Source organism: Anguilla anguilla, chromosome 2 (genome assembly GCF_013347855.1).
Source record: "Anguilla anguilla isolate fAngAng1 chromosome 2, fAngAng1.pri, whole genome shotgun sequence".
NCBI lineage: Eukaryota > Metazoa > Chordata > Actinopteri > Anguilliformes > Anguillidae > Anguilla > Anguilla anguilla.
The window spans coordinates 42,664,392-42,692,388 of record NC_049202.1 but is presented as its reverse complement, the minus strand read 5'-3'; the positions used below and the strand labels follow the sequence as shown (position 1 = coordinate 42,692,388).

The 27,997-nt window shown below is 43.8% G+C and overlaps 1 protein-coding gene across 1 annotated transcript; it reads left to right on the top strand.

Moving 5' to 3' along the window:
• Positions 1-89: 89 nt before the first annotated feature.
• LOC118221019 (dual specificity mitogen-activated protein kinase kinase 3-like) lies at positions 90-27,997 on the top strand. Its single transcript, XM_035405582.1, has 12 exons — positions 90-644; positions 16,192-16,258; positions 16,450-16,498; positions 20,484-20,597; positions 21,978-22,097; positions 23,310-23,426; positions 23,706-23,757; positions 23,979-24,106; positions 24,509-24,586; positions 24,887-25,026; positions 25,562-25,607; positions 25,747-27,997. The coding sequence occupies exons 1-12, from the start codon at positions 629-631 to the stop codon at positions 25,831-25,833; spliced, it is 1,014 nt and encodes a 337-aa protein (XP_035261473.1). The 5' UTR covers positions 90-628; the 3' UTR covers positions 25,834-27,997.

Sequence of the window (27,997 nt, the reverse complement as noted above, 5' to 3'; positions counted from 1 at the left end):
CCTCTTCTCACGCAACTCTATTGGACGACGATTGTATCTCTTGCGCTGCTATTTGTCCAGCTCTGTAGTGCGTTAGCAGATGACGTCATTCATTAAAATCTCCAGTCACTGAGCGAGGGTGCGAACAAAGTCCTTCAGCCAGCAACCTTTTGCGACGAGGTTGTAGCTATTCATCTATTTTTGTTTGATTCCGTATTGGCCCTTTTACTTGCAAAATATATCTGCAATCGGCCTCACGAATGACTTTACAAGTTACTATAGCATTTAGCAAGCTAAATAGCTAGTTGTATTACGGTCAACTGCTACTGTTCTGCACGCAGCTCCTGCTGCAATCTGCACCGGGTGCTTGCTAAATAATATCTGCATTGTTTTTCTGCTTGAAGAAATTCCTGCAACCTCAAATTCTGACAGAAGTTGAATGACTGATTTCTGGTGTATTTTTATTTCTGTGTATCCTCCGTTGGTTGCCTGGGTATACAGTAAACACGTTTTTCTTTTTGCAAATCGAAAAGGAAACGGATACCGTTTTGCATAGTTAGCTAGCTAACCAGCTAGTTAGCTGCGTGCAATTTGTGTGCAAAAGGGATAGTTTTTTGTGCTGCTAATATCAGAAGGCGCATTCAGGTCAATGTCCAGAGGTACCGGTAAGTAATTTACTTAAAAAATAATAAATATAAATGTGCTCACGTTCAACAATGATTTGGTGTACACATCCTAGCGGTTAGCTGTATCTCAAACCATATTTGAAATTAATTTAACTACATGTGAGGGGTAAAATGTTTATTTGCTAAATCGGAGTATGTCTCGCATTGTTTAGCTTGAATTAATTTTTACTAACGTTAGCATGAGAGTGCTCCAAATTTAGATTTCCCCTTACACGACTGTAGCTAGTTACCCAAGGTGTCGCCCCTTCCACGATTTCCTGTAGACGAATTTAGCAATGCTTTTCCAGTAAGTAGACCACAGCTGGGAACATAGATATTCGTTGTTTGTTTATTCTTGGAGGTTTTCATGTTGTATGATGTGATAAGAACACATGTCCTATTACTGGGGGTATCATTGCAATGTAAAGATTGTACACCGTAAAAAGAAATATCACTTGTTTGAGGGAGGAACAGGTGAGACTCAGATTGTTGGCTAACGTTAGCTAAATAAAATTAGTTTAGAATTAGTTAGCTTGCATAGGCTTGCTGGCGAACTACGTGTGCAACCATACAAACCCTACCGAATGCGAAACTTATTTTGGAGTAGGAAACTGATGCTGAATAGGATTTAAGTTGTGCAAATAATGGAGTGATCATTTTTGGAGATTAAATCAGTTATAGGAAGTTTGATGGCTAGGTCGGTCTGTCACGTGGTATTTGGGTGGCTTCATTATTTATAGTCAGGATTCAACACGTTGGCTATCGAGGTACACATTTTTGCTATTCTTTTCCAAGAAATGTTAATCTGCTTTACACGTCAGTAAAATAAAACGGTCAACTTCTTTGCATTTTTAGCATAACCATATTTATGATCAAAGAGAATCATGACGTAGCCTGTTACTGACAGCCAGCAACTTAAAATCTGACGCTTTGTGTTGTATAATCTAATAAATATTTGTGCAGAAGACTCTAAAGTCTATTTTAACAGTGAAGCTTTTCAGTTTAAAGACTATTTGCTACAATTGTTTGTTTGCTCGTGGTCAATCTGGCGACGCATCTTGGTGTTTCCCGGTGAATTGTGATGCTGACTCATTGTAAGCTGAGAGCCTGTGTACAGACAGGAGTGAGTTTCTGCCTGTGTAGGAGGCAGGAAGAAGGAAAGGCACGTTTAAAATAAAGGGTGGGTATGGTGAATAATCTTCATTAAGTACTTCTTGCTGTTCTTGTTTCCATAGAAAATTTGACCGTATGTTCCTCGTGACTGATTTGCCCGGGCAACATAAAAAAAAAAGCAATTTGTTTTTGCCAATTTTTTTTGCCCTTTTTGTTACTTGCAGGTGTTCATTGTTAGAATCAGGAGTCCTTCAGGTACCCTGGATACATTTAGCAAAACAAAGAGGCTGATATTTTCTTTCAGTTCTGCAAGTGGAACCCTGGTTGAGCTTCTCTGAAGTGTGGTTCAGGATCTTGCATTGAACAATGTTTGTTTTTGTTTTGTATTTTATTTGAAGTGAAGTGAGCAACTCTTCAAAGAAACTGAGATGAGTAGGATTTGACAGGATACATTAATGGTGCACGTTGCATTAATCTTTGCAGTGTGTCTTATTGCAGGCAGGAATTGATCTTTTGCCATGTAGCGAACGAGTGGATGTTAAATATAGTACCTCAGAGAATGACTTGGACAGTTGGCATTTGACTTGCGATGCTTTGTAGTCCTGGCTATGGAGATAAACAGGGTGAGTCAGTTGCCCATTGTTGAACTTTCCCCACATATAATTTCTTCTGAAGGTATTATGTACAGGTGCCTTTTCTGTCGAACTTGTGTCTTGAGCTATGAGTCACTGAGCAGGTGAGGGACACAAAGGCTGCAAGATTGTTACATTGTACATTTGGAACCCTCAAGAGGATCTGCAGTGCAGTACAGAATAAAGGCCTCAAGCAAAAATGGTTAAGTAAGAAGAAAGCATCAGGTCATTCTGACCCCTGGCCAAGTCATCATCCATTGCCATAGTATTTGGGAGCATTAGTCACTCCTGTTAAGTCACTCCTGTTAACCAGCCTCTGCCAGGAGCAGAGGGCTTATCGCAATTAAGAGCTTCTGCTTTGAATTTCGGTTGCATTTGCATCATTCTGTGTGAAATCAACTCAAATTTGGCATGGCCCCCTCAGGTTTTCTTTTGAGCTGGCATATACATTTCTGTCGTAGAAGCAATAGCGAAGATAAAAGAAGCAGTTTTGAAACATGGTCAGTTTACCAGCTGTTGACTTTCTTCTTTCTTTTTTCCTCTATACACAAGCTTTACAACATTTTATCAATTCAGTTTACATGCATATTCATAACGTGACATTAAAACGTTGTGTCGGCCCCCATTCATTTAACTTGAGGACTGTTTACAGCAAATTTCTGTAACTTAAGAGACAACGCCTGTGAGAATGCTTGTAGTGTTCTACATCATGCTTAGTGGTCATGTTCAGGTGTTAGTGCAATTTATTGTAGTGGTTCCATGCTATTAAATATTCAGCATTTTCTAATCGAGTTCTTGAATGTAAAACTGATCCCAGTTCCACTCCAGCAATGTCTGAAGTCAGCTGTCTTTCACTCTGTCCCTGCAGGCAAAATATAATTATAAATTATAACATTGCAAAATGGTAGTGCTTAAATGTATGTATGCATATATTAATTCGATTTTTAACCAGTAGATATATTTGATAAGCATAAACTAATTACTATGCTGTCACTGGTAGTAGTGCTGGTATAAATAAAGACTGTTTTTGTCAGAATTTCACATTTGTATGTGCCCCATTTGTCACCTTTGTGTCCTCTTTGACATGTTCAGTATTGTATTAGAACATTAAGCAAGGAATACCTGGAGACTGAATGTGACAAATATCCTGTCTAAGTCCAGGCATGGCCCCTTCAGCGATGTGTAAAACACATTTTTCAAATTGAGAAAATCCACAACAATGGTTACGGCATTGATAAAATGTGTGTTTTGCCTCTCAAAAAAATCTTGAATGTTCACCAAAGTAAAGTTGACCACTTGTAACAATTTGGCTCGTTGAAGAGATTTGACGCGAATCTCTTAATTCTGCAACTTGTAAATTAGTCGTCATTCTCCTACCTTGGCTTTGTGTGTAATTGCGCTTCATTGTCTCTGTCTCTTGAGGGGTACACCAACCTCATGCAGGGCTCTGTCCACCGGAAGCACTGTAGCTCTCCCCTCAAGTGCTGTTTTCCTGTCTTGGTCATATGTCATGTTTGGGCTCCAGATAAGAAACTGTTTCAACAGAACTGTTCTGTCTGGCTTACACAGTGCTTTTGTGCTGTTTTGGGTAGTTGGGGCGAGGAGGCATAGATAGGGCATGGGGAATTGCTGCACCCTGTAGGCTGTGCACGAGAAGGGAGCAGGGAGAGTTAAAATTTAATGGCATTAATGCAGAAGGGAGAGCGCTGTCTCCTGTCTTCTGAGCAACAGATGGCACACGCTGAGGGAAGAGGGCTGCAGAGAGAGTTTTCGGTTGTAAAAGTTCATTAATGTATACAGAAGTCACAGAGCAGGGCAGGTAGTAAAAGGGCAAAAAAAAGAAAAAAGGGCCCTGACCCATTGGTGAGGTCTGCTTTTTGTCTGCTTTTTGAAAAGAACACTGAGGCACAAAAGCTTTTTTTTTTTTTCTTACTGCAGGGAAAGGGAAACCTCAGATGAAGTTGGCTTTTGCTTGTGAAGTCACTTTAGAATTGTCTCTCTCAGTGTGGATGAAAATGAGTCAATGAAGTCACGGGTTTTACACAGGTCAGGGGGACCAATTAGAAAACAAAAGGACTATTGCCTTTGTTACTGTCCTTTTGTAGGCAACACAGTGAATTCTCAGTTCATCTGTGCTGAAAAGCCTTTTGTCGTAAGTTTTATTTATAGCAATAAAAAACCTAAATATGCCTGCATTACCGGGATTCATTTAGTTTCACAAGTGGGTGCATGCACATATGATTCACAATTGTGAATTGTTCATTGCACATCAGCAGTTATTAAATGCAGCATTATGGAGCTGTGACTATGGAGGGGGCTCAGGCTCCATTATGATACGTGAAAGTGCATGCGCTAATGCGTTCATCCTGTGTACAGGTGTCTGCAGCATAAGTGATTCTCTGGTCTGTGGCGTAGCCTACTTTAGAGTATGAAATGCACAGACCTGCTCTTTGGTGCAGCCGACCCTTCACTCAGATTATTACAATCACGGGTGCAGCCGTCACCATGACTCATAGCCCCAGGAGCACCAGAGACCCAGATTGCACATGGAAAGCAAACATGGGCAGGTAACTGTACTTCCTGTCAACTTTTTTTTTTTTCGTCGTTATTTCCCTGATTGGATGACAGTGTGTGGTCATAGTAACCAAAATCAGAGTGCTATAAAAGCAGGCCAGGGGATTGCGTGACTGAGCAGTTGTTTGCATGTGTGTGGGAGGTGCGATGAGTCTCCTCGCTCCCACATGGCAGGGGCCAGAGGATCTGGTGTACGTAACACTGAAGAAATGCACTTCACCACAGAGGGACAGGGAAGACATATTGACAAGGGTGTCTTGCCTGAACTTCATTTTGCAAATCCATTTGCTAAGCAGTGGAATCCCCTGTTTTTTGATGTGTGGCCGTGTGAACGAGGTTGTACATGCGAAAAGCAGTTGGTGCAGTAATGATTTCCCTGCTGCGTGAGGGTAGGCCTCCCTTCTGGTGAGCAGACCTTTCTGACGTCTGCCTCCTTGCAGAGAGGTTGTGTACAGACATGTAGCCCCCCTCCTCTTACAGAGCGCTTTGCAACTTTCCCCCTCTGCTTGCACATGCAACTCAGTACAGAACATAGACATCGGCTTTGCATCCTGTTATTCTCTCACCCTCTCTCCTCCACAGGGCCAGAGAGTGGAGGTCGGCTGACACCAACCGCACGCCACTTGGCTAAGTTTTCATTTGGCTGTAGTTTTGCTTGCAGCTGGCTTGTTAATGTTGGCGCAGTATTTCATTTCTTAAGCTAGGTATGGGATTATGAGTCGTATTTTATTATAAGTGATGAATTAGGTTTTATTTGGGTGGGGAGTTCTGTCACTTTCACCTCATTTCTTACTTTGACTCTTCCAAAGAAAATGGAACTGAAAACAGCATGTTTCTTAAAATCAGATTGAGAAATCTTTTCTAGTGCTTTGGATGGCAGGATGCAGTCAGCAGCTACATTCAATGCAAGTAATATTTGTCCACTGAATCACACTCGATATTGGTGTTACTGATATTGAAATATAAACCGCATTGACAGCTCGGCATACTCGATGCACGGACCAGCTGTTCTGATGATGTGTGCGGCCTGTGATCTATTTCCATATTTGATGCGCGTTTGCAAATGCACGCAGTGATGGTCCTCATATTCCTAAATTCATTAAAGCTAAATGTTGGCACTTACATTTCCCTCCTGTCCCTGATTTAGGCACTGCAGACAGTTCACAAATTACATCAAAATAGCTGTTGACAAATCCGTGATTGCACGACAGACGCATGCACTTACGTAAGCCGATCCGGATAAGAGCGTCTGCTAAATGCCGCTGTGTGATGTAACATTCATGCGTTTCTAAGCACGTGGAATCAAGCGACAGGTGATGGTGTAGGTGATATTTTAAAATCCTGATATTTTCACGCATTTCATTACTCCGCTCACATTCGCAGCCTTTAGCATGCAGCAGTTCTAAGCAGGAATCTCCAGTCGCTGGATTTATTTCATAGAAGCAGCGTGTGATACACTCCATCAATACCCTTGTAAGCAGATCTGAAACTAGTACAGCCTGTACCACCATGCAAGCTCTATTTTAATCAGTGAATACCCCCATGTTTCCTACATTTGTTATCATTCATCTAGCCATCTCAAGAGAATGTGCTCTTTCAAATGGTGTAAGTGGCTGCATTGACGCTGGATTCAGCATTTTCTTACACTCGAAAGGGCCAAAATGCAGGGGAAAGACAGCAGATATTCAGTTTTTTTTATTTAAATAACAGGCAATGACCAAGACTTGAACCACAACAAAATAATTGCTTCTGTTTCTTGAGCCAATTGTGTTTTGGTGTTTGGCGTTTGTTTATTGATCATAATATTTACACGTCATAATATTTACAGGTTTCAGCGCGAGATTCAAAGATAAAGCGCTTAATTTGAATTAAATGTAAAAAATGAGAGATCACGCTCTAGCTAGCTTGCTCAGTGTGAGTAAATTAAAACAGAAACCAGTCCTAGGGTTATTTATTGTTAGCCTGTGTGGCAAAGATGTTGCTGCTAATCCCGCTTTCCTCTTCTCTTGAAACAGTCATAATAAAATTATGAATGACATGCATTTAGTGTGTCATTGCGAGAACATTAATGAAAAAAAAATTAAATCAAAATCAGAAGGCAAGTGAATTTGGCTGTTTCTATATCTAGTTAATTTGCTAATGTCCGCACCAGAGTTTGGTTACTTGTTACATTGTATTTTTTCATTTAGTCTGGTTAGTTTCACATTGCAATTAATCAAGTGCACTGGTTTATAAATAAAGCAATTTATTTGTACACGTGGGAGTTGGTTGATTGGTCAGAAATTTGGGATTTGGGATTTGAGTTTCCAGTCTTATATTTGCTTAGCGTTACAGGAAAAAATTCAGTTTGGAATGCATCTTCTCACTATTTTATTTCAGACATAATTACCATCAGCTCATATTGTTAGAATGACAACTACACGAGCGTCTGTCCAGACTTCTGAATTTGAACAGTCATATTTGCCGACATACTGCTATAAATAGCTACATTACTAAGAAGAAGGTCAGCTACGATGTTGCCTTCGTTCAGAATCGCAACGCTGAATTTGTTCCAAAGATGATCAGTCTGGAAAATGTCCTCTGTTTATCGGTCATGATCTGTGTGAAAAGCCAAGGGGCGGGCACCATTGTGATTCTGATGCACTCATCAATTCAATTAAGTTTTAATGCGGTTCGTCGGTTCTGTCGAATCCCCTTTCGCTCAGCTTCTGAGTAAATATCATAAAAGTGTCTGTATTTTTATGGGTTTTCTCCAACTGCTCCCTTATGTAATCGTCAGCCCATATTTCTAGAAGGCAAATGATCTCTCCTTCCAAGTGCACCCGCAAGCATGGCTCGTTGTTCCAGTTTGTCACAGATAAAATGGAGCTTTCTATGTTTCCCTTAAATTTTATAATAATTCACAACCTACAATTCCTGTAATTGGTCAGGATAACATTTTTGGTTGGGTCCATCGTAGACCTGTTCTCACTAGCAACGAACCGCTCCAGGGTTAGCTTTTTTTTTTTTTTTTAACTGAACCTCGGTTCGCTTGTTTGGTGTTCACCTGAGTGTGGGTTGACGTTTCACACCTGTCAAAACAAACCAAACTTAGAAAAAAGTTCATTTTATCCTTACCAAACAAGTTTAAAATGCAGATTTTGAAATGTCCTGCCTTTCAAAGACGCAGCATTCCATGGGCTAGCGTGACCACTGTTCAGAAAGAATGGGTTGCACAAAATCACTTCTATATGTAGCTCAATCTTGGAAATGTAGGCTATGCTGTTTTTCCATACTTAACACAATATAAGCTAACAAGTGCTAAAACATTAGGCATCATGCAATAAAGCCATATTATTCACAACCTTGGCATTGGTCCAACATATTCATTGGTGGCATAAAGACGAACATACCTTTTTTTCATAGGACAAACTGTTAATACTAAACAAGAAGAGAAAATTAGATAAATATTTGGAATTGTGCAAATTTTTTTAATATTCCAAGTCATTACCATCACCACTCCGTCAGAGCTTCAGCACACATCATTTTGACACGCCTTAATTTCTTACATGGCTCACGCACTTAAGAGATGGCAAAATGAACAAACTGATAGCACGGACAATGTAGGAAACGTGAGGTAGCATTACTTTGGAGTAGTACTGATTTAGCTTCTGTGACAGTCAAAGTTTTTCTTTTTAAAAATGAAAGAACACCCAACGTGAGGCTGAACATTTCCAATTCCCACTGTAATTTGGAATGTCCAATTATCTGCAAGCGTAGCTGGTTTCACGCACGAACTCGACCTCCGATTCAGGAGCGTGTTGACATCTGCGGTTCTCATCTGGAACACACGGTGTCCTAGTCTGCTTATCTTCACACCGCAGACTACGACTAAGTTTGCATTAAGTGGAGTCTGAGGAATACCTTTCATATGTGGCTTTAGCATGCAGTCTATGGTCGCCCGATAATTGCTAGATAGCGATGAAATGCAGACCCCTAACCAACTGAATCCTCCCATACATCGGACGGTTGTGTTTTGACAGTTGTGTTTTACCCTGTGGTGCTACCAACCACTGTCAGCACTGCCACAATCTGGATTTGATTTGAGGTTGTGAGGCTGATTATTGCACCACAGCATGGTGCCTTAACCGACTGAGCCACCCAGCAGCCCACAGTCAAAGTTTTTGGTCTTGTCGTTATTTGATATCATTTGGTGGGTAGAACTATTTTAACATGTATGTACAAATGTATAGCGAGTATATAGTAGCCTATATGATTAGTATATGTGAGTAACTACATTTTTGTCTATAATTAAAAAAAATGTTTTATTGAGATCAGATACCCAAAAGGAACTGAGACTGGGGCTTAATAGTAGCTCTTTTTTTAAGTTAAAATCAAAAACTTTCTGACACTAAAACTTGAGCACCAGCAAAATCCTGTTTTGTATGTGCAATAGTGACTGTGTAGTTCCCTCAGTAAGCCAAACAGTTTCCTGTACTTATATCATAACCTTGTCCCAGCCCCCTCACTGTAGGTCTGAGCACATACAAGAGAGCCTGTCAACCAGGAATTAATGCTGACTTGCTACAACAAGTATACTGTGAGCTGACTGTAGTTTGGAAAGAGGTGGAAGGCTGGTAGAAGCCTATGCCGTTGTGTGAATGAAGTAGCTACAGCTCTCAGCTAATGAAGAAGAAGCAGCAGCAGCAGCAGACGTTTTTCACCTTTTCGACCACAAGACTTGTGTCAGTGGTGATCCATTCACACTTCCTCTAAGTAGCACGTGTTCACATCACTGCTGGGAATTCATGGAGAACAGGAAAGGTAAATATGTGGGCCGGGCTGGCCAGCGTTTCAGAGCCAACCGAGGCATTTATGGCCTGCATATGTCTTGTGCTCTCCACCGAAAGACGGCAGTGCAGTGGCTGCTAAAAGAAACCAAATCTGCGAATCCGCGAATGAAAGTGAAATAATAGAGCCTTACATCTTATATCGGTTAACAGCGATGGGAACATTGATAGCGAGGCATAAATACGCCGTTGAATTCGTGATGAATTTCCATGTAATCGTGTGGCATTCGTTGACCTCTCTCCTTAAGTGACATGCACATAACTGAGGGGCTCTGGTTGGAGGAGGACGTCGTGCTGGAAGTGCACGCTTTCACGTCTCTCAGGAGATCAGAAATGCTGTAGGTGTTGGCCGTCTCTCTTAGCAACGGGCCCGCAGCAAGCACTCGCACTGCCTCCGACGGCGCTGTCAGTGTTGAATAGGGCCGGGAATACGAGACACCCGGCATTTATTGTGGCAGATTATTACATAAAAGTGACTGTGTGTCAGGTTTTTGACGCCGGTCAGCTCTGGCTGCGAGCGGAGGGGAGTTTTTACCGGCCTTTGTGAGTCTGGTGAGTCCGGCCCCTGCGTTTCACATCCAGCCATTGTGGTGCCGTGCATGTGACCCGCTGAAAGGGATGGCGGGGCGCCACGGCCCGCGCGGCAGCAGCAGCCTGACGGGGGCCCGGGTCGCGACAGGGCCGCGCGGCTCCCTGCACCGCGGGGGCAGAGGCGGGCGTCCTCGTGACGGCGCTCCTGCGCGAGGTCAGCGTGACTCCGCGTGGGCGCCGCGCCGCGCGGGGCGGGGGAAGCTGCTCGGCGGTCGACGGCCAGCGCGTGGGAGGCGCCGAGCCAGACGCACGGATGTGGTGAGGGCGGGCGGTGTCACTCGCGCACGTGACCCTCGGTGCCTGGTGACATCCGCGACACGAGGAGACGAGGCCCATTCATAATTTCTTGTGGTTTTTGTGCGAGCATTTGTAGCCTTTTATTTTCAATTGTCTGTAATGCTGCCCTTGGCTGCCTGTTCCTCGTATCTCGTAACATATTTGTAGTGGCATTTAATATGTAAACCCGCATATTTTGTCTGTGCTGTGCTTTTTTTTTTTTTTTACGTGTTTGCTCTTTTATCAAAGGACAAGCATGTTGTTCCTCGTATTGTGTTAACCTAAGTTCGGCTGTAGAGAGGCGAAAGAGAGAAGTGTTTGTAACGAATGTAAACCTTCTCTTCCCTCTGACGGACGGTTGTTGAGCACCGTTCTGCTGTCTGAGGGCTGCTGGAAGCTGGATGTGTGTAATGAAAAGCTGTAGTCCATATCAGGGCAGTGCGCTATACACATTCCCCGCATAGCGCACGTTTCAGATGCGACTTGGCAGACTCCTACGAGTTTCCTCAATGGGTGAAGCGGTATTTAGGCTATTTATTTAGTTTTACTTTTCCAAGAAGGTGACCTCATTGCCTTTGCTTCACCCAGATTCCCCGCACTGTGGAAATAATTTGTGGAATGCCAGTGAACGGCACACATTCAAGCAGTGAAAAGGGAGATTTTTTTATGTGTGCTTGAAAGATGCAGTTTTGATATCTTTTTCTCTTCACCAATTTCTACCCTCTTATTAGCGTGACTTTTACATGCATGCACACGCACACTGTCTAACTCGTATCTCGTTCCCCCTTAACTCTTGGCATGTTCAAATTTTACTGGAAATGTGTTGCTTCTTTCCAATAGCGAGGACAAGTCTTCATGTGCAGCCTTCAACTTTGTTGATTTCTGCAGAATCTCTCGAATTTTGTACGCATTTCAATCTGATCTGGAATTTACCAGAAGGTTGAATTCTGGCTCTGGAACTCCTTGTTCCGGAACACGCTCTGCTGCAATGGGCATTCCAAATGCAGAGTTTGGGATACCTGAGCTGCACCGACATGTGACTTGTTTTGACGTGTTGCCTGACTAAAGGATTGCATACTTCTCCTTCCTTAGGGAATGCTCGGGTGTCTCTTGTGAAGGGGCCTTTTGGTAGCGTTTCCATAGCGCTGCGCCCATTTTCGAGGTCTGAGGCTTTCCTGCAGGCTCCACTCCAATGTCAGATGCCTTGGGCTGTCTCCCCAGGCTTATCTGCACCAGGGCACGACTGCTCAGGCCGCTGCGGTGCTATGATGTTCCCGATACTGCCTGTATTTGTGCCCTGCAATCAGGCACATCCTGCCCAGGCATCATATGCCATGTTCCAAATGCCTGTTTGGGACTTAGCCAAAGAGTCTGATGTTCGTGGCTTCTCCTTTTGTGATCATTTAACTGCTATCAAGCTATTTCCTTTTTCAGTTTAAAACTAGGATATGCACCTTTGTACACTCGTTTTGGGGAAGATTTTCCTTATTTGCAAGAATGTGGCAATTTTGTCCACATCTCCCGGAGAACTTGTAGTCACAATTCTACATGAAGGCCTTGCAAATACTTGAGTATTTGCAGTGTCTTAGCTTTGCAAGTGAAAAAATTCTGAAGTTCTGTTACATCCATAGCCCGGTGAGTAGATAAATACATCTTCAAAAGAAAGCATTCAGTCTAAGTCCAAAAGTGGCACATTTATATATAGATTGAATTTAAAAAGTGAGACAATAAGGAATCCAAGAAAGAATTCCTGGAATGGTGGAGTTGGAGAACGTAAAAAGTATTAAATAGGGTAGCCTGGATGTAAGCATATTGGATACAGGAACAATGTGGATACAGTGATAGAAAAACCATATGAGGGATTAAAATATTGTTTCAAGGGAAAATTACAAAAATAAAAAATGTTTTTTTTTTTTGCTCTCTGCATATGATAATACAAATAATCAGGACATGATGTGAGTAATGTCCTGCTTTATGAGATGGCCCAGCAAAAGATGGACTGATTACTCCTCATGACATAGTGGGAAAGAACTCCAGTTAAAAGTTTATATGTTTGCATTTAAATTTTCAAACATCTGCTGAAATATTTGGAAAAAAACTTAACTTTAGTTGAAATGCAAAGTACTGGCTCTGCTGCAAACCAGATGTTGTGCACACTTGTCAAAGTTTCTGAAATAGACGTTCCACTTTCTTGTTCATGTAAATGCTGTGAGAAACTTCTCATTTTACAGGTAAGTAAAAGTTTGAAGCCTGTATGGGGAAAATGCTACCAGAATCACCCACAAAAAATCAGAGGTAAAAAATAAAAAAAGGTTGTATATTTTCTTACATTTTATACAACTGCAGAGCCTGGGGTCAAAATGACCCCACAAAATACCTTTGTTTACAAAGTTGGTACAGGACTTTTGAAAACATGGAATTTTGTTTATTGAATGTTTACCATTTATTCCCACCAAATTAGGAAAAGTCATACAGCATCACGATGACAAAAAAAAGTTTAAATGGTTTTTAAGATGTCAAACACAGAATGGGGTCAAATTGACCCCAAACATAATGGTTAAACAGCTGGATATTTACTGACGAAGCAGAGATTGAATACTTTACTAAGTTACAATAACAATGCCCTACCTGGGAATCAAAACTACAATCACAGTTACGTAACAGTTGTGCTACACTGCTGCTCCAGGTCCCTTTTAATTAATGCAGAGGCACATAGACACAGCTTGGGATCATCGGATCCCTGTAATATAAATTAAAGCACGTGGGCACAGCTTGGGGTCATCGGATCCCTGTAATATAAATTAAAGCACGTGGGCACAGCTTGGGATCATCGGATCCCTGTAATATAAATTAAAGCACATGGGCACAGCTTGGGGTCATCGGATCCCTGTAATATAAATTAAAGCACGTGGGCACAGCTTGGGATCATCGGATCCCTGTAATATAAATTAAAGCACATGGGCACAGCTTGGGGTCATCGGATCCCTGTAATATAAATTAAAGCACGTGGGCACAGCTTGGGATCATCGGATCCCTGTAATATAAATTAAAGCACATGGGCACAGCTTGGGGTCATCGGATCCCTGTAATATAAATTAAAGCACGTGGGCACAGCTTGGGATCATCGGATCCCTGTAATATAAATTAAAGCACATGGGCACAGCTTGGGATCATCGGATCCCTGTAATAGAAATGAAAGCACATGGACACAGCTTGAGGTCATTGTGCGGGACAGATACTGGCAGAGCCAAAATTAGAGCCGGGTTCCTCAGTCAATCACGTGCTGCTCAAGCTGGGCTATGGTGACTCACAGGGTCAGCGAGAGGAGGCAGGCCAGCCAGAGCGGGGACCAGAGAGGTGGGGCTTTGTCTGCGGAGCCATTCATAAGCAGAGCGTGTTGCCGAGGCTCCGCGCTTAAATTTAGAAGCGCACGGCGAACACATTCAGTGGAAAATACAGCCTGAGCGGCTGTCACTTCCCTAGTCTGCGCCATCTCACATCTTTGTTTGGGGGGGTAAACACAGGTCGTTGAGTGGCATCACATTATGGGCCGTAACATGGTGATGGGCCCCACCTCCACCATCCCAGCACTGTTGTAAAGTTTAAAAAATGTATTCCCCCCCTTTTCTCTCCAGGTTGGAGTGCCCCATCATATATATGTATCTGTGCCCATTGCCATAGGAGAATGCAGACAAACATGTATTCTCAGTCAAATCCAGCAAAGTCGCGGTCGCTTCTTATCACACTCACACTGTGAGCTTACAAGCCTGGTTCGCACAAAGATGAGTTGGAGGAAGACACTTCATGTACTTTGAGCAGGTGGATTTGCTGGCATCCAGTTGACCACTGCGGTGTTGCTAGTGGGCGATGAGCCGCTGTAATCCTCGGCAGCAGAAACCTTCCCATTCTTGGGCGATGGCTAGAGCCCAGGGCCACTGGCACTGTCCAGGTTTAAAACCTGACCGTCTGGCCCGTCCGCGCGCTAGAACAGCACATTAACAGGATGAGCCACCGAGCAGCCTCTGTAATCTGCCTGTCTCGTTTCCTTTCTGCGTCCGTCAAATGAACGTCTGACCTCATCACGACCCTTGACATTAGCAAGTAAACAATGAAACCCAATAGGTTCATAACAAATTAAGCGTCTGTTTTCCCTGTCAGGCTGGGTGGAGCTGCTCTTTACTGTGGCGGACTCGTCCCAGCACCCTGCTGGACTCCCGACATTGGGCCACTTTCACCCGGACAAGCACAAATTATACAGAGGGCTTTTCATGCACATTGCACTGATAGAAGCAAAGGAAAGAAAGGGGAGGTGAAGGCCCTCGATGCAGCAGTCTGTGTGGTTGGTTTCACATGGCCCTAGCAGCTGCTGAGGTATTAATACACAGTGACAGTAAAACCTGGCTCAGGCCTTGTCGGACCCAGTGGAAAGAGGAGAGGAGGTTACCAGGGGGGGTGGGGGGGGGGGACAAGGCAGCCGCACATTTTACTGGGGACATGGGTTTATATTCGGAGTGCGAACTTTCAGCACAGCACACCCTTCAATCCAGCCCCTCATCTGAAGACTTTTAAAACGGAGCTCGCAAAGAACGATTTGTGCCAAAATTTAGTGTGTTTTGCACATTGATAACTGTTCTTCAGTGATCACAGGAGGCATGTGTTTTTGACTTTTGCAAGTTATTTTTGTCTTGAGTAATTGTGGTTAAGGTTTAAACAGTCATAGAAAGGGTTCTAATAAATACATTAAAATGGTTTGCATAGGCTTGTTTCCCAGGCTCCGAAAGAGCTTCGTAGCAGCTGGTATGTGCTAGAGTCTCTCTGATATCAAACAAGGTTCACGCTTTGAGTTGACAGGCCGCTTAAAGATGAAAGGTAAATTTAATCAGACATCAGGGTGTGGCCGGCCTCCCCCAGGACCCGGGGAAGGGCTAGATCAGCAGTCTGGCACCTCCTTAGGAGAACCTGAGAGGAAAGCGTTTTCTCTGACGGTGGTCGCCAAGTCACCCTGTCATCACCAATTGAGCCTCGTCTGATGCATCACCCCTGAGCTATGCACTTGCACCCCGCGCACATGAAAGAGCATCGCGCATCTTAAATGAGTCACGCATAACACGCTGAACCTAAAACACTGGCCCTCTCTCATCTTTGTTCTCATCACACTAGCAGAACTGCAGCCTGTATGGGCTGCCAGTTAAAGTCTTAATCAGCGTTTGGGAAAAGTAAAAAAAAAAAAAATTATTGCAGGATCCTCCTGCTGCTGTTGGCTCGGTTCTGCCATATTAGGACGTTTCCCCCATATTCCTTTCTTTATGTCGTGGTATTTGAGGACTTCTTTTGATCGTGGCTTAATTTAACTGGGAGTGCTGATGGTTGTAGATATGAGATTATTCCTGTTTCACTGTCGGTTTCCTGGCTATAGAGATGCCCTATTATGTAGAATATGCTTCATCACACACAAAAGCCTACCACTTGAAATTATATCAGAAACTCTTGGAGCTGAACATTCCTTTAACTGAACTGCCTTTACTTTTTCAGGAAAAAAGAAAAAGCCTGCATTGAGGATCCCAGATGAGGTCTTCAAGCAAAAAGAGCCCAACCCCGTGTGAGTATTTCTGCAGGGGCCCAAGTGGCCAACTAAAGCCCAGGGCAGCGTGTAGAGCACGGCAGACAGTAATCCGTCTCATTTCACCGCTCTGTTTCAGCAGTTTGAATAGATCTTGCAGGAATAGTCTACTATTCATGTCACTGTTAGGCTTTCAGGTCCTAAATGCTGCGCTGTCCTTTCTTCCGCAGCCCTCCCCGAAACCTGGACTCCAGGACCTTCATTACCATAGGAGACAAGGTGGGTCGAAAGGAGAGCTGAGAACAGCTGCGCGGGCCCTGGTTCTTTTGGCGGCGGCGGCGCTGGCTGCTGCGGGGCTGGCCTCCGCGCGGGAGACCGGGGGCTAGCTGAGGTCACACGGCAGCACCGCTCCGAGCAGAACACAGACGCACGCGCCCGTCTCCCCCCGTCCCTCCTCCCCTCCCTCTGTCAACACTGACATCACCGGGAGCGCCGGTGGAATATCTGCGCTACTGAGTTACTGCTTTATTTATACCTACAGATCTCAGCGCTTGACAACAACAGCATGGAAAAAGAAGGTGGGGGGGGGGGGGGAGGGGTCTGTGCGTGCGTGCGTGCGTACGCGCGGACAAGTAGGGGACAGAGGTATTATATTTGAGAAAGCATTCTGGGTTTCTGGTGGAGGAACCTTGATGGACTCTTGAGCTAAGTGGAACCTCTGTTGAATGCTGCCGGTGGAGCTGTTGTTCAGGGTCGTTTGTGTGTGGCGATGTAGATGCTACTCCCTGGCTGCAGTTATGGGTTGGTGTAGTAGCCAGTCGGCGGAGCATCCGTGGCTCTCGTCCAGCATTCCTGTCGGATGTGTAGGGGGGGGGGGGGGGGAGAGTAAAGCGAGGAGCAGAGCACGCTGATCTTGGAGGCGTGGGGTCAGGATGAGCTGCATCATGCCTGCTGGCTGAGGTCATGCTGTCCCAGCAAGAGAGAGTGAGCGAGAGAGAGCGAGAGGGAGAGAGACAGGTGCCAGAAAGCTGAAATAGCACACGGCCTGCTTTGAAAGGAATGATTACCTAAGCATCCTCTTGAAACTCTTTTTCTTTTGCAGAACCAAAACGCCATTTCAAAACGAAATACGGGGAATATGCCCGTACAGAGTGTGTGGTTCTGTGAAGAGCGACCGCGCGTGTCGAGTTAGGGATCAGCCCCGTGCGCGCCAGCGCGGTGCAGCGAGGGCTGTTTTGGCTGAATGGGAATTTTGCTGGAGGCCATAGTCAACAGGGGCACAGGTGTGGCCTTTGTCACTTCACATCGCAGCCTCGGTAATCCTGTTTACGTTCGACTGAAAATAATTAGAGGAAAGAGGCTGGCTATCTGGGAAAAGAGAGCAATGCTAACACGGTGTTCTTTTTGCATGCTGGCTTCCTGCCTTTTTATGGCACCGTATTTCATTTTCAGAGTCGCCATGACAATAGAGGCTTATGTTGCGTCTTCGCGTCGCGCTCGCCTGTCCTGTTTGATTCTCGCCGCTGGCGGCTGGAGCGTGTCGGGTTACGGGGGGGAGACTCCGCGCGCCTCAGAACCGGGCGGTCGAATCCTGGTCCAACCGGAACTTGGCTGCGGTGCATCTTGGGAAGGCGGCCAGCCGTCTCTGGCAGCAGTCTCGCGCAGGCGAATGAGTCGGGCCAGCGCTGGACTGGTTTTTACGGGGTTTTCATTGCTCTCGTTTTGGCTGGGGGGCGGGGGGAGTGTGAGACGCAGGTGATGTATCCTTCGTCGTTTCTCTTTAATCTCACTTCTCCTTAACTGCTCCGAGTGCAAGTCTGTCTCTCGCAAACCCCCCGAAAAACAGAAAACATTGTGTCATGGGCTGGAAAGTTCTCAGACGCAAGATAATGAAAGCTGTAACAAATAACTGTGTGCGGCTGTGTAATCTGTGTGTCTGTGCAGTGCAGTGAAAGTGATTATCAGGGCTGCTGGGTGAGCCGGCTGACGTCAAGTCAGCCCAAACAACGGCAAGTTCAGGGAGGCATGTCAGACCAGAAAAAACCAAATAATAGAATAGATTAAACTTCATTAACCACCAAGGGGAAGTTGTTTAGTCAGCAGCAGCAGCAGCAGCAGCAGCAGCACAGATTTTATGAGCTGACATTAAACTACGTGCATAAAAACCAGCACTTCTAATGTAAAAATGGTACGATTTAATATGGCAAGTACATTGCTACCTCCAGCACGGTTCATAGCATGTTGTACTGCACATGCAATTATGCAATTAGCGTGCACTCCACCTACAAAAAAACTGTAAACTGTAAAACTGTTACCATAACGATCCAAGCAATTTGAAATGCGTCACTTTTTTGCATGCAGGGAAGAGTGCCTGAATCGTACTGGAGTAAAGTGTCCAATCGGAACGCTCCGTTGTTGTGACAGCGTGCTATGTGGAGAGCTCGGCCTGCGTAAAGCTGCGCTATCTGTGTGCCATTCGCTGTCTCACGGCCGTCTCCCAGGTATCTGGGGCCCCACGCTGTAGACTCATTGTGGAGTCAGCCCTTTTAGTTCACTTCTTGCTTTTTGTTAGCGGCTTCCTCTGTCTCATTTCCTTCCTGGGACACTGAGGGCGTGGAGTGCAGTGCTAGCTGCGACATTTTTAGAGAACATGTGTAACACGTTACTACTAATTTTGTAGAAAGGCTTCACACTTTGTGAGGAAGAACGGTCTCGTCAGCATCCGTGTTTACCAGCACAGGTCATATCAATGAAAACGGTACAAAAATGCATACCAGGTATTGGAAATCATAGTGGAATTATGACATTGTTTGGGAAATGTAAAGCTCTGGAACCTGGATGAGATTATTGCCTTGTCAACACGAGCGGTCAGATCTCAAGGGGGCTATTCTAGAGGGCCTGAGGTCAGTCAGTCAGTCAGTCAGTCAGTCAGTCAGTCAGTCAGTCAGTCAGTCAGCTTTTGGTGCAATGAACGTGTACCCTCCAACCCATAAACAGATTATGACTGCCCTCTAATGTACCATTCAACCTTTTTTTTAAAAAATAGTATAGGTTTTTTTTTAACTCCCTGGATTGAAAAATATATCCATGAAATAATGAACTGTGTCATTATTTGCCATTTTGGAGATCATGGAACATGTTTAAAGGCTAAGTGAAAATAACTGGACCAGTGAGGTAAGAGTGCTGGAGGTGGTTGTTGTGCTTACTCTACCACCATCTTGCAGGTGCTGGACATCAATATTTACATGATGAATAGACGTCCTAGCACTCCTAAATAACACTCCTCCAGCCTCTGTAGTCGCACCTCTTGCACTAAGTCACTGCCTGCGTCAGCAGTTCTCACGTGCAACAACAAATGAGCGTACCAAGGATACAGTGAGATAAATTCCCATGCTTTCGTCTTTTCTCACAGGTTCTCGCATGGAGGATTTTCTTCACTTCCAACATCTGCCAGGTTTTGCAATCAAAAACAAATCGGGAGATATAGCCGTCTGTGTATGAGTCAGCAGTGATGAATGAGGATGGTAGATGTGTGGCGAAAGAAATACAGCGCAGTTTCTAATCCTAACTTCACAGGGTGGAGCTTTTTTTTTTTCTACTGAACTGAAATGCTCTTTAGGCATATTCTGGAATGCGACCTATCCTTGTTACCACACTTGGAAACTAATCACAATACTGCTTGTCCTCCATAGTGAACATTGTCGTGCGTTAAGGGAGAATACTTGAGATGACAAGGCCTTGAAAATAATACATCCCTGTCACTCTACAAAATAATGAAGTGTTGACATAATGAAGCTGCTTTACCTCTATTGGCTAGCATTTGGCTTACTTTTATCCCTAGTTACATCACCGGTGACGCCGTTTGTGGTTAGAAACAAGGTATAAATGGAAGAGATTTGAATGCATTGCAGTTCTAATTTGCTGTTGCTAATTTTTAAAAAAGGAAATCTCTCTCTTTTATGATTGACAAACGTTGAAATGGTAATTTTGAGGACACTCATTTTAGAGCCACAGCCTGGCTGTTGACAAAACTGCACAGCCCAATGCTCTGGAGATGTCCCGACTGCATCTTACAACTGGAACCTGTGAGCCCCTCCTCTGGAAACAGAAACCGCTGCATGACCCAAATGGTTTATTCTATGGAAGATGCTGATGCACTTATCGCTCTGATTACAGTGTGTGTACCAGGTGCTAGGCAGTCCTTCAGAGGAATCTGCACACACCACGGGCCCTGAATGCCGTGCTCTCTCTCTTTGTTGTGCAGAATTTTGAGGTGCAGGCAGATGACCTGGTGTCGCTGTCGGAGCTGGGCCGAGGGGCGTACGGCGTGGTGGAAAGGGTACGGCATGCACAGAGTGGAACCATCATGGCAGTCAAGGTGAGAGAGGCTGACAGCAGCATCATCAGGGAATTTCTTCCGTATTCAATGCTGAGAAATCAGCACTAATAAGAAAGTTGGTGTTTGTCTTAGGCTCAAATGACTGTTACGAAAACTCATAAAATATGTTCCTGTTGACATCAGGTGTAGCCTGTAGTGTCTCAATGCCACAGTGCTGCCGAAGCAAAGGCAGGCAGGACAGGGTTGAGGCAGTTCAGACTCAACAAGACTTTTACAGTTACTGTGGACATTGACTAAACTGTAAATAATAATATCTTGTGGCCTATGAAACGTGCTCATCCACTGATTGACTAATGTGGTACTTAACCTCTTGAAACCCACTTAAAGCCCTGGGCATGTTGTATGAATCCCCCTCTTTCTTAAATAAACCCATTATCTTCAAAACAGTATACAGTGCAGACATGGTTCGAAGCTTGAAATAAAGAGAACATTTGTACCAAAATGACTAAATCCCCTGATCCTATGAGAGTCTCACTTAGTAAACATACAGGGCATATTTTTCTGAAAAACAAAGAAATCCAAAAATTGTTTTGTATTTTCTTTATCCTGTAGTGATTTCTGTAGTGTTGTGATTTACTTCTGATTAAGGACGAAAGCATATTTAGTTTTATAATAATAATACAGTTCTCTATATCATTATGAAAGTGTCTTTTATGCAAGCATTTACCGATAAACAATCAAAGGTCCATTAAACAGTGTGCCAAACTTCCACTTGTGCTATGCAAAAATGGAAAGCGAAAGTAACTCTCTGTACGCAATAGAATAGCTATCAGCAATTTCAGGGCAAAGGAAGCCATAAACTACGTTTGAAAGTTGTGTAAATGAACTTGAACATGAGACTAAGCTTACTAAGCATGCAGGGTTTTCAAGCAGGGGTAAAAGTCACTATGGGTCACTAAAGGTCACAATAAATCCACTCTGTACATAGGCTAGGAAAAGTCAATGCATTATTTCCTTTCAGCTTTTTCACGAGCTCTTGAAACAAGCATTTGTATGTACATAAATAGAATTTCAAATGCGAAAAGCGTGGTTTTTTCTAAAAAAAAGCTACTTCTTATCTTACAAACAAAAAAATATTGAGAATTCTTGTACACAAAGATCAAAAGAAAACTTATACTATGATATTTAGCCTATTGAGTTTTTATTTTGGAAAAAATATATGCATTTCTCTTAAGTGCAATAAAAAAGGTGTAATAACTTTGCCATAAGAGGTTATACCGCAAGTTATATAATGCGTTTTATTGTAAGCGTAGTATCCCTATGATTCGTACGGTATGTCTGCGCTCTGACCGGCCTAGTGCATGTGACCAAGCGTGGATATGCCTGCATCTTGTACAGTGCTGTCTTTTGCGTCCTCAGAGGATAAGAGCAACAGTCAACAGTCAGGAGCAGAAGAGGTTACTGATGGACCTGGACATCTCTATGAGGACTGTAGACTGTCCGTACACAGTCACCTTCTATGGAGCTCTCTTCAGAGAGGTGGGTCTGAGGGCTTGGTGCCTTGTCCGCTTTGTCTTTCATTCTAATAATGCAGTGGACATGATCTGAGCATAGACTGTATTTAATAACAATTTATTACATTGAAAGACTGGCAGTTGCATTTAAGGCACTGATATGATCATGTCTTGTACTACAACCTTACGATGTGGTTGAGACAGATTTGTTTACTGAAATGTTGGTGACCCTGTGATGTAAATGAGATGCTAATGCATTTGTGATACAAATGCTTCATAATGATAGTGGTTTTGAACTGAAAGGAAAAAAATACTGCAATTTTCAGAATTTGAATATTTTTTTGACCTTGGAACCCTATACTATCATATGTTAGCTTAATATTTTATAATAGACTTCTGCTGTTTTGAAGTTATAACCCTCAGTTAAAATTTATTAACCTATAATAAAACTGGAAGAAATCTGGGTCTTATTAGAGCCTTCTGTTTTGTTTTTTTTAGCCCTTTTCACTGACCAGCTGTCATTGGCCTGCTGGTCAGAAATCTTGAGAGGAACTCAGCTATAGAGGGGTGGCGTGGTGTAAATCAGGGGTAGAATGGATGTAACAGAAATTTAACGAGGGATCTAACACAGCAAATAAAATGGGGTTGAGCAGGTTACAGTTGAGGTAATGAACTAGATGGAAAAGTATGAGTCCAAATGAAGGGAAGTATAGTGTGCAGTTTAGAGGGGCAGGGCGATGCATCTGGAGCTCCTGGCTGCATCAAGGCGTGGGCATGAACCAGCGTAGGAACAGGGCTGTAGCAGTCTGCTACCGGGAACTGGGCAGGTAAAAAGAAATGGAGAAGAGAGGGGCACTGTAGAGATTATCACCACACCAAGTAAGTGTGGGTAGTGTCTGTCAAAAAACTAGGACAAACGCTTTCATAGAAGCTCCATCCAGCTGCCACCAGTCTATGACCTGTAGCTAAGGTATCCACTACTGAAAGCCCTCCTACTGGAGCCCCAACCCGATTTCAGTTATTGTTCTAAGCCTGCAGAGCTTAGTCCCACCATGAATTCATGGACTAGGCTGAGCTACCTTCCTCCCTCTGTGCCATAGCCCAGAACAATGCACCTGTACTGTATTTGCATCTATATTTGCATCGATTTACAGGACAGTTGAAAACCTTACATGCAAACAATATGAGAATTGATCTTCACGATTAGCTGTTTTTCTTCTGTGTGTGTCCTCCTCAGGGCGATGTGTGGATTTGCATGGAGCTGATGGATACCTCTCTGGATAAGTTCTACAGAAAAGTGATTGAGAAAGGGAAGAAGATTCCTGAAGACATCCTAGGGAAGATAACCGTGTCTGTGAGTGTTCGGTTTTTAAGTAGTGTGGTGTAATGGTTCTAACGAACACAGTAAATGGGGAAACTGCACATTTGACTGATTCTGTGAAGTGTGTGCTTCTCTCATTCTCTGGCCTCTTGCTTATTCAGCATTGACATTCTATTTTCTGTATTACGGGAGGCTTTTTGAAGAATACCTTTCTCAGTGAAAATAGCTACTATTTTCACTGAGAAAGGTACTTCTGTGTGCTTCTAAAAATAAACTGAAATAACTCAATTACTCTCTCTTTTTTTGGTCTAGATTGTCAAAGCATTAGAGCATTTGCACAGTAAGCTGTCTGTAATTCATAGAGGTAAGTAGCGCCCTCTTGTGGAATTCTATGATTACGGTTTCATACTTATGGCAAACTTTAACCACGGATAGCGCAGTGTTTTAATATAATTGTGACAGTTCTACTTTTGTCAAGAACGGTTTTCATCAATTTATGATCCTTAATGAAATTCAGCCCTGTTTCTTTTGCAATTATATCCATTCAGATGTGTGCGCTTTCTGGTATTTCTCCCTCTTTTTCAGATGTGAAGCCCTCTAACGTTCTCATTAACAAAGAGGGCCATGTGAAGATGTGTGACTTTGGAATCAGTGGCTATCTGGTGGACTCTGTGGCTAAGACGCTGGATGCCGGCTGCAAGCCTTACATGGCTGTGAGTGAAACCTGCTGCGGCCTTTCTTCATTTACTGTCGCACACCTAGCCTCACTGCCATGGCAGAGTTTCATCACTGCAGTGCTGTTCAAGGACACCAAGCAAAGAAAAATATACATGCAGCGGTGAAATAAAAATGCGCAAGTTTATGCAAGGCTGTTATGAAGATAATGTTACCGTTGCCTTTCTCTTCTCCCCATGTCTCTGTTGAGTGACCCTCTTCACTCGTTTTTGGATGCGATTGACGCATCTCCTCCTTTATCATTTCTTGTGGTTAGCCTTCACACCGTCTCTGTGTGATTAGCCCTTTCCATCCCTCTCAGTGCCTTTGTGTGTGAATAACTCCTTCCACGGTCTGTTTCGTGTATAGTGAACTATTTCCTCCCACGTTTGTGTCTGCAGCCAGAGAGAATTAACCCTGAGCTGAGCCAGAATGGCTACAACGTCAAGTCAGATGTGTGGAGTTTGGGAATCACTCTGGTGAGTCCATAACCTGTCCCTAAAAGAAAAGATATAATTCAGATTATGAAGACTAGCAATCATGTTCAGTTGGAACCATTGTTACCTTTGTCATTTAGCTTGTATTCGTACCATAGTCTGCCCACAAATGTCTATCATCCCTGTAATTCCCCATGTACAAAATCAAATTTGGGTCCACTTTGTTCCATTATTCCATATAAGGACCTCACTCTGAAACCCCTAAATGAATTCCTTTATGACTGTATTCCTGCACGCGCTGGTCCTCCTGTCTGATGATGGTACTGTGCCCTGTCGTGTCAGATCGAGATGGCCATCCTGCGCTTTCCCTATGAATCGTGGGGCACGCCCTTCCAGCAGCTGAAGCAGGTGGTGGAGGAGCCGTCCCCTCAGCTCCCAGCAGACCGCTTCTCCAAGGACTTTGTCGAATTCACAGCACACTGGTGAGCCGGCGCTGCTTCACTACTGACTTCTACCTTTAACTTTAACTGAATGCATACACAGCGAGTCAGGTCATTTTAACTGCATGATGTAATGTCACTTACTTCTGGGTAGCTTCTAATCTCAGTAGCACTAAAATGTGCTAAAGGTTTCTTTTCATTCTTTCGGGGAAAAATGTAAAGGAAAATTGATTTCAGGTGCGGTTGGTATGCATGCTCAAAATCAGCTGCATACACCAAAAATGAAACATCCAGGCGAACTGGCTTTGTTGGTGAAGGTGCTAGCTGTACACCCAATGTATGACCCAATAGCCGCAACTGAATTCAAACTTTGGCTATGTCAGCAGCAGTCTTACAGAATTGAGACCTATTTGATCTTGTCTCAGCAAGGGCGAGTGGCACTAGAGTGACACAAGGCACAATTGACTCCAAATGGCGGAGACGAAAAGCGGAAAGATATAGAACATTAGAAACTGAATGTTCTTTTTTGTGGTATTTGTATTCCAATTATAATTTCAGTTTGTATGCTTTTATTTAGTTTGAAAAAGAATCCAAGCGAGAGATTGAACTACCTTGAACTCATGGTAAGTTGAGTATACGTAAGTAGATTTGCTACGGATGCTAAATCTTTCAGGACAGTAGTTATATGACAGTAGAATCATTGTTGTCATTTATCATTGAGGCAGCAGGCAGTTCATTGGCTCTTTTCCATCCTCTGCGCAGGAGCACCCGTTCTTCAAGACGCATGACTCCAAGGAGACAGACGTAGCTTCTTTTGTGAAGGAGATTCTCGACGACGGCCACAACTGACCCCTCTCCCTTCTTCTTCTTTTTTTTGTGTTTTTTTTGTTTTGTTTTGTTTTGTTTTTTTGTACCATAAAAGTGTAAATTAGCCTCCCAAGATTTTCATTGGAAAAGGGTGACTCCTTATTTGCCAGAATAATAATTTAGAAGCATGGTGGATTCACTCCCATTATTTACAGTATTTGTTAGTTGTTTTATAAGATAGTTAAGATATTTACCTACTGTTTGGTATACAGTGACTTAGGGAAAGGTCTCTGATGGTTCACGCCAGACAAAACAGGTATCATTTTGTTATTGTTTTCTCCTGAGGAATACAGTGTTGAAATTTGGATTTAAAAAAAACCTCCTTGGTCCTTGACATCTATGACAGAGATGACAACCTTTAAGATTAAAGCTATGCCACTGGCCCTGTCACACATACGTGCAGTGCATGCATTGTCTGTGTCCACTTGCAGGCTAATCTATGTGTTCCGAACACCACCATAAGCTTCTGAGGGGCTGCTTTACTGTTCTGTCTGTATTGTGTATATATGGCATTGAATTTCTTGCTGAATGTATTCAAAATGGGTGTGTGGGATTAGGTTTTAAGAGTCAGTTTGAAGCTTATGTTTATTTATTTTAACCTGTTTTTGGTTGGGGAAAAAGCACTATCTCGCATCTCAGTTTGATACAGCTATTCGTAAAGGTGTAGAAATGTGAAATTGTCCTTAAGCAGTGCAGTCTCCATTTTTCAGCATTTCTTGTTGTCCTATATGACTTGCTCTTTTCAGTTAGCCTGTTGTTGGCTGTTACAAGTCATACTAAACTGGAAGTGAATTGGTTAACGTACATTGATCGTAGCCCGTTTTGTTTAGCGTATGAAGGGTTACGGAAACAAAAAGGTAAATTTTAAAATTGTGACAAGAAATTAAAAGGAAAGTCAATCTTCTAGACTTAAGTGCCTCTGACATTGTGAATGGAAAAGAAGCTTTAGATGCCCAAGCAAAAACCTTAAGGCCAATGCTGTCTTGTACAGTCAGTTTTCTCTCACTTCACAGCCAGGGGCCTGTACCACGAAGCAGGATCACCGAGTTAGCTGGATAACTGCACTGAGTAAAACCCTCCCAAATCTGGAACATGGCCTGTAGTGAAAGTCTGGCTTTTTCTCAGTACAGTTATCCAGCTAACTCTGTGCTTCATGATAAAGGCCCCTGACCTCAGTGTCTTATTCTTTATCTTAGTCAGACAGACAGAAGTGGTGAGATTACCTGTAGTACCTTAAGAATTTTCTACAGAAGCCATTCTGGAATCTTCTTTCAGATGCCCCTTCTCTGCTGGAACAAGCCAGCCCGAGGTCACACTGGCCCTGGCGCCGAGAGCGTTTCTAGTTGTGCAAGTTGATACTCCCTCTCCCGACCGCCATGGGATTGTTCATCTGCTTTTCTGAGTGTGTTAGATTTAGCCTGTCTGTTAATTTTATTTGGAAGAGTGACATTTCTTTATTGGCGGGATGCGGTCCCCCTGTTGCACTATGAATTCTTTTCTCAGAGTTTCGGTGTCGGGGAAACGTGGCATTCTCCTCACGCGGGCGACTAGCCTGTCCGGCCTCCCAACCACGTTGCCAAAAATCGCCCGTTCTCTGGTCCCGGTCGCGGTGGACACACCAGGCAAGCGCCGTAAGTTTACCGGAAGCTGGACGCGCAGGGCCTGGGGACGGGCGGTGGTTTGGAGGAAACCTGTAGGGCATGTGAAGCCCCACGGACGGATGGGGAGGAGAATGTGTCAGTTTCTGGGGCTGAGTGACAGTACGTTCTAGAGCACAGGGCCACTGTGATGCAGTGCGTTCTATATTGCAGGGCCACTATGATGCACTGCCTTCTAGATCGCAGGTCCACTGTGGTACAGTACGTTCTAGATCGCAGGGCCACTGTAATGCAGTGCATTCTAGATCGCAGGGCCACTGCAATGCAGTGCATTCTAGATCGCAGGGCCACTGCAATGCAGTGCATTCTAGATCGCAGGGCCACTGATGCAGTGCGTTCTAGATCGCAGGGCCACTATGATGCACTGCCTTCTAGATCGCAGGTCCACTGTGGTACAGTGCGTTCTAGATCGCAGGGCCACTGCAATGCAGTGCATTCTAGATCGCAGGGCCACTGTAATGCAGTGCATTCTAGATCGCAGGGCCACT

Excerpts from the sequence above, each read along its gene's own strand:
- LOC118221019 (XM_035405582.1), top strand. Across the intron at positions 25,027-25,561 it reads GTCGAATTCACAGCACACTG|TTTGAAAAAGAATCCAAGCG; the intron begins GTGAGCCGGCGC and ends GCTTTTATTTAG. Across the intron at positions 25,608-25,746 it reads TGAACTACCTTGAACTCATG|GAGCACCCGTTCTTCAAGAC; the intron begins GTAAGTTGAGTA and ends TCCTCTGCGCAG.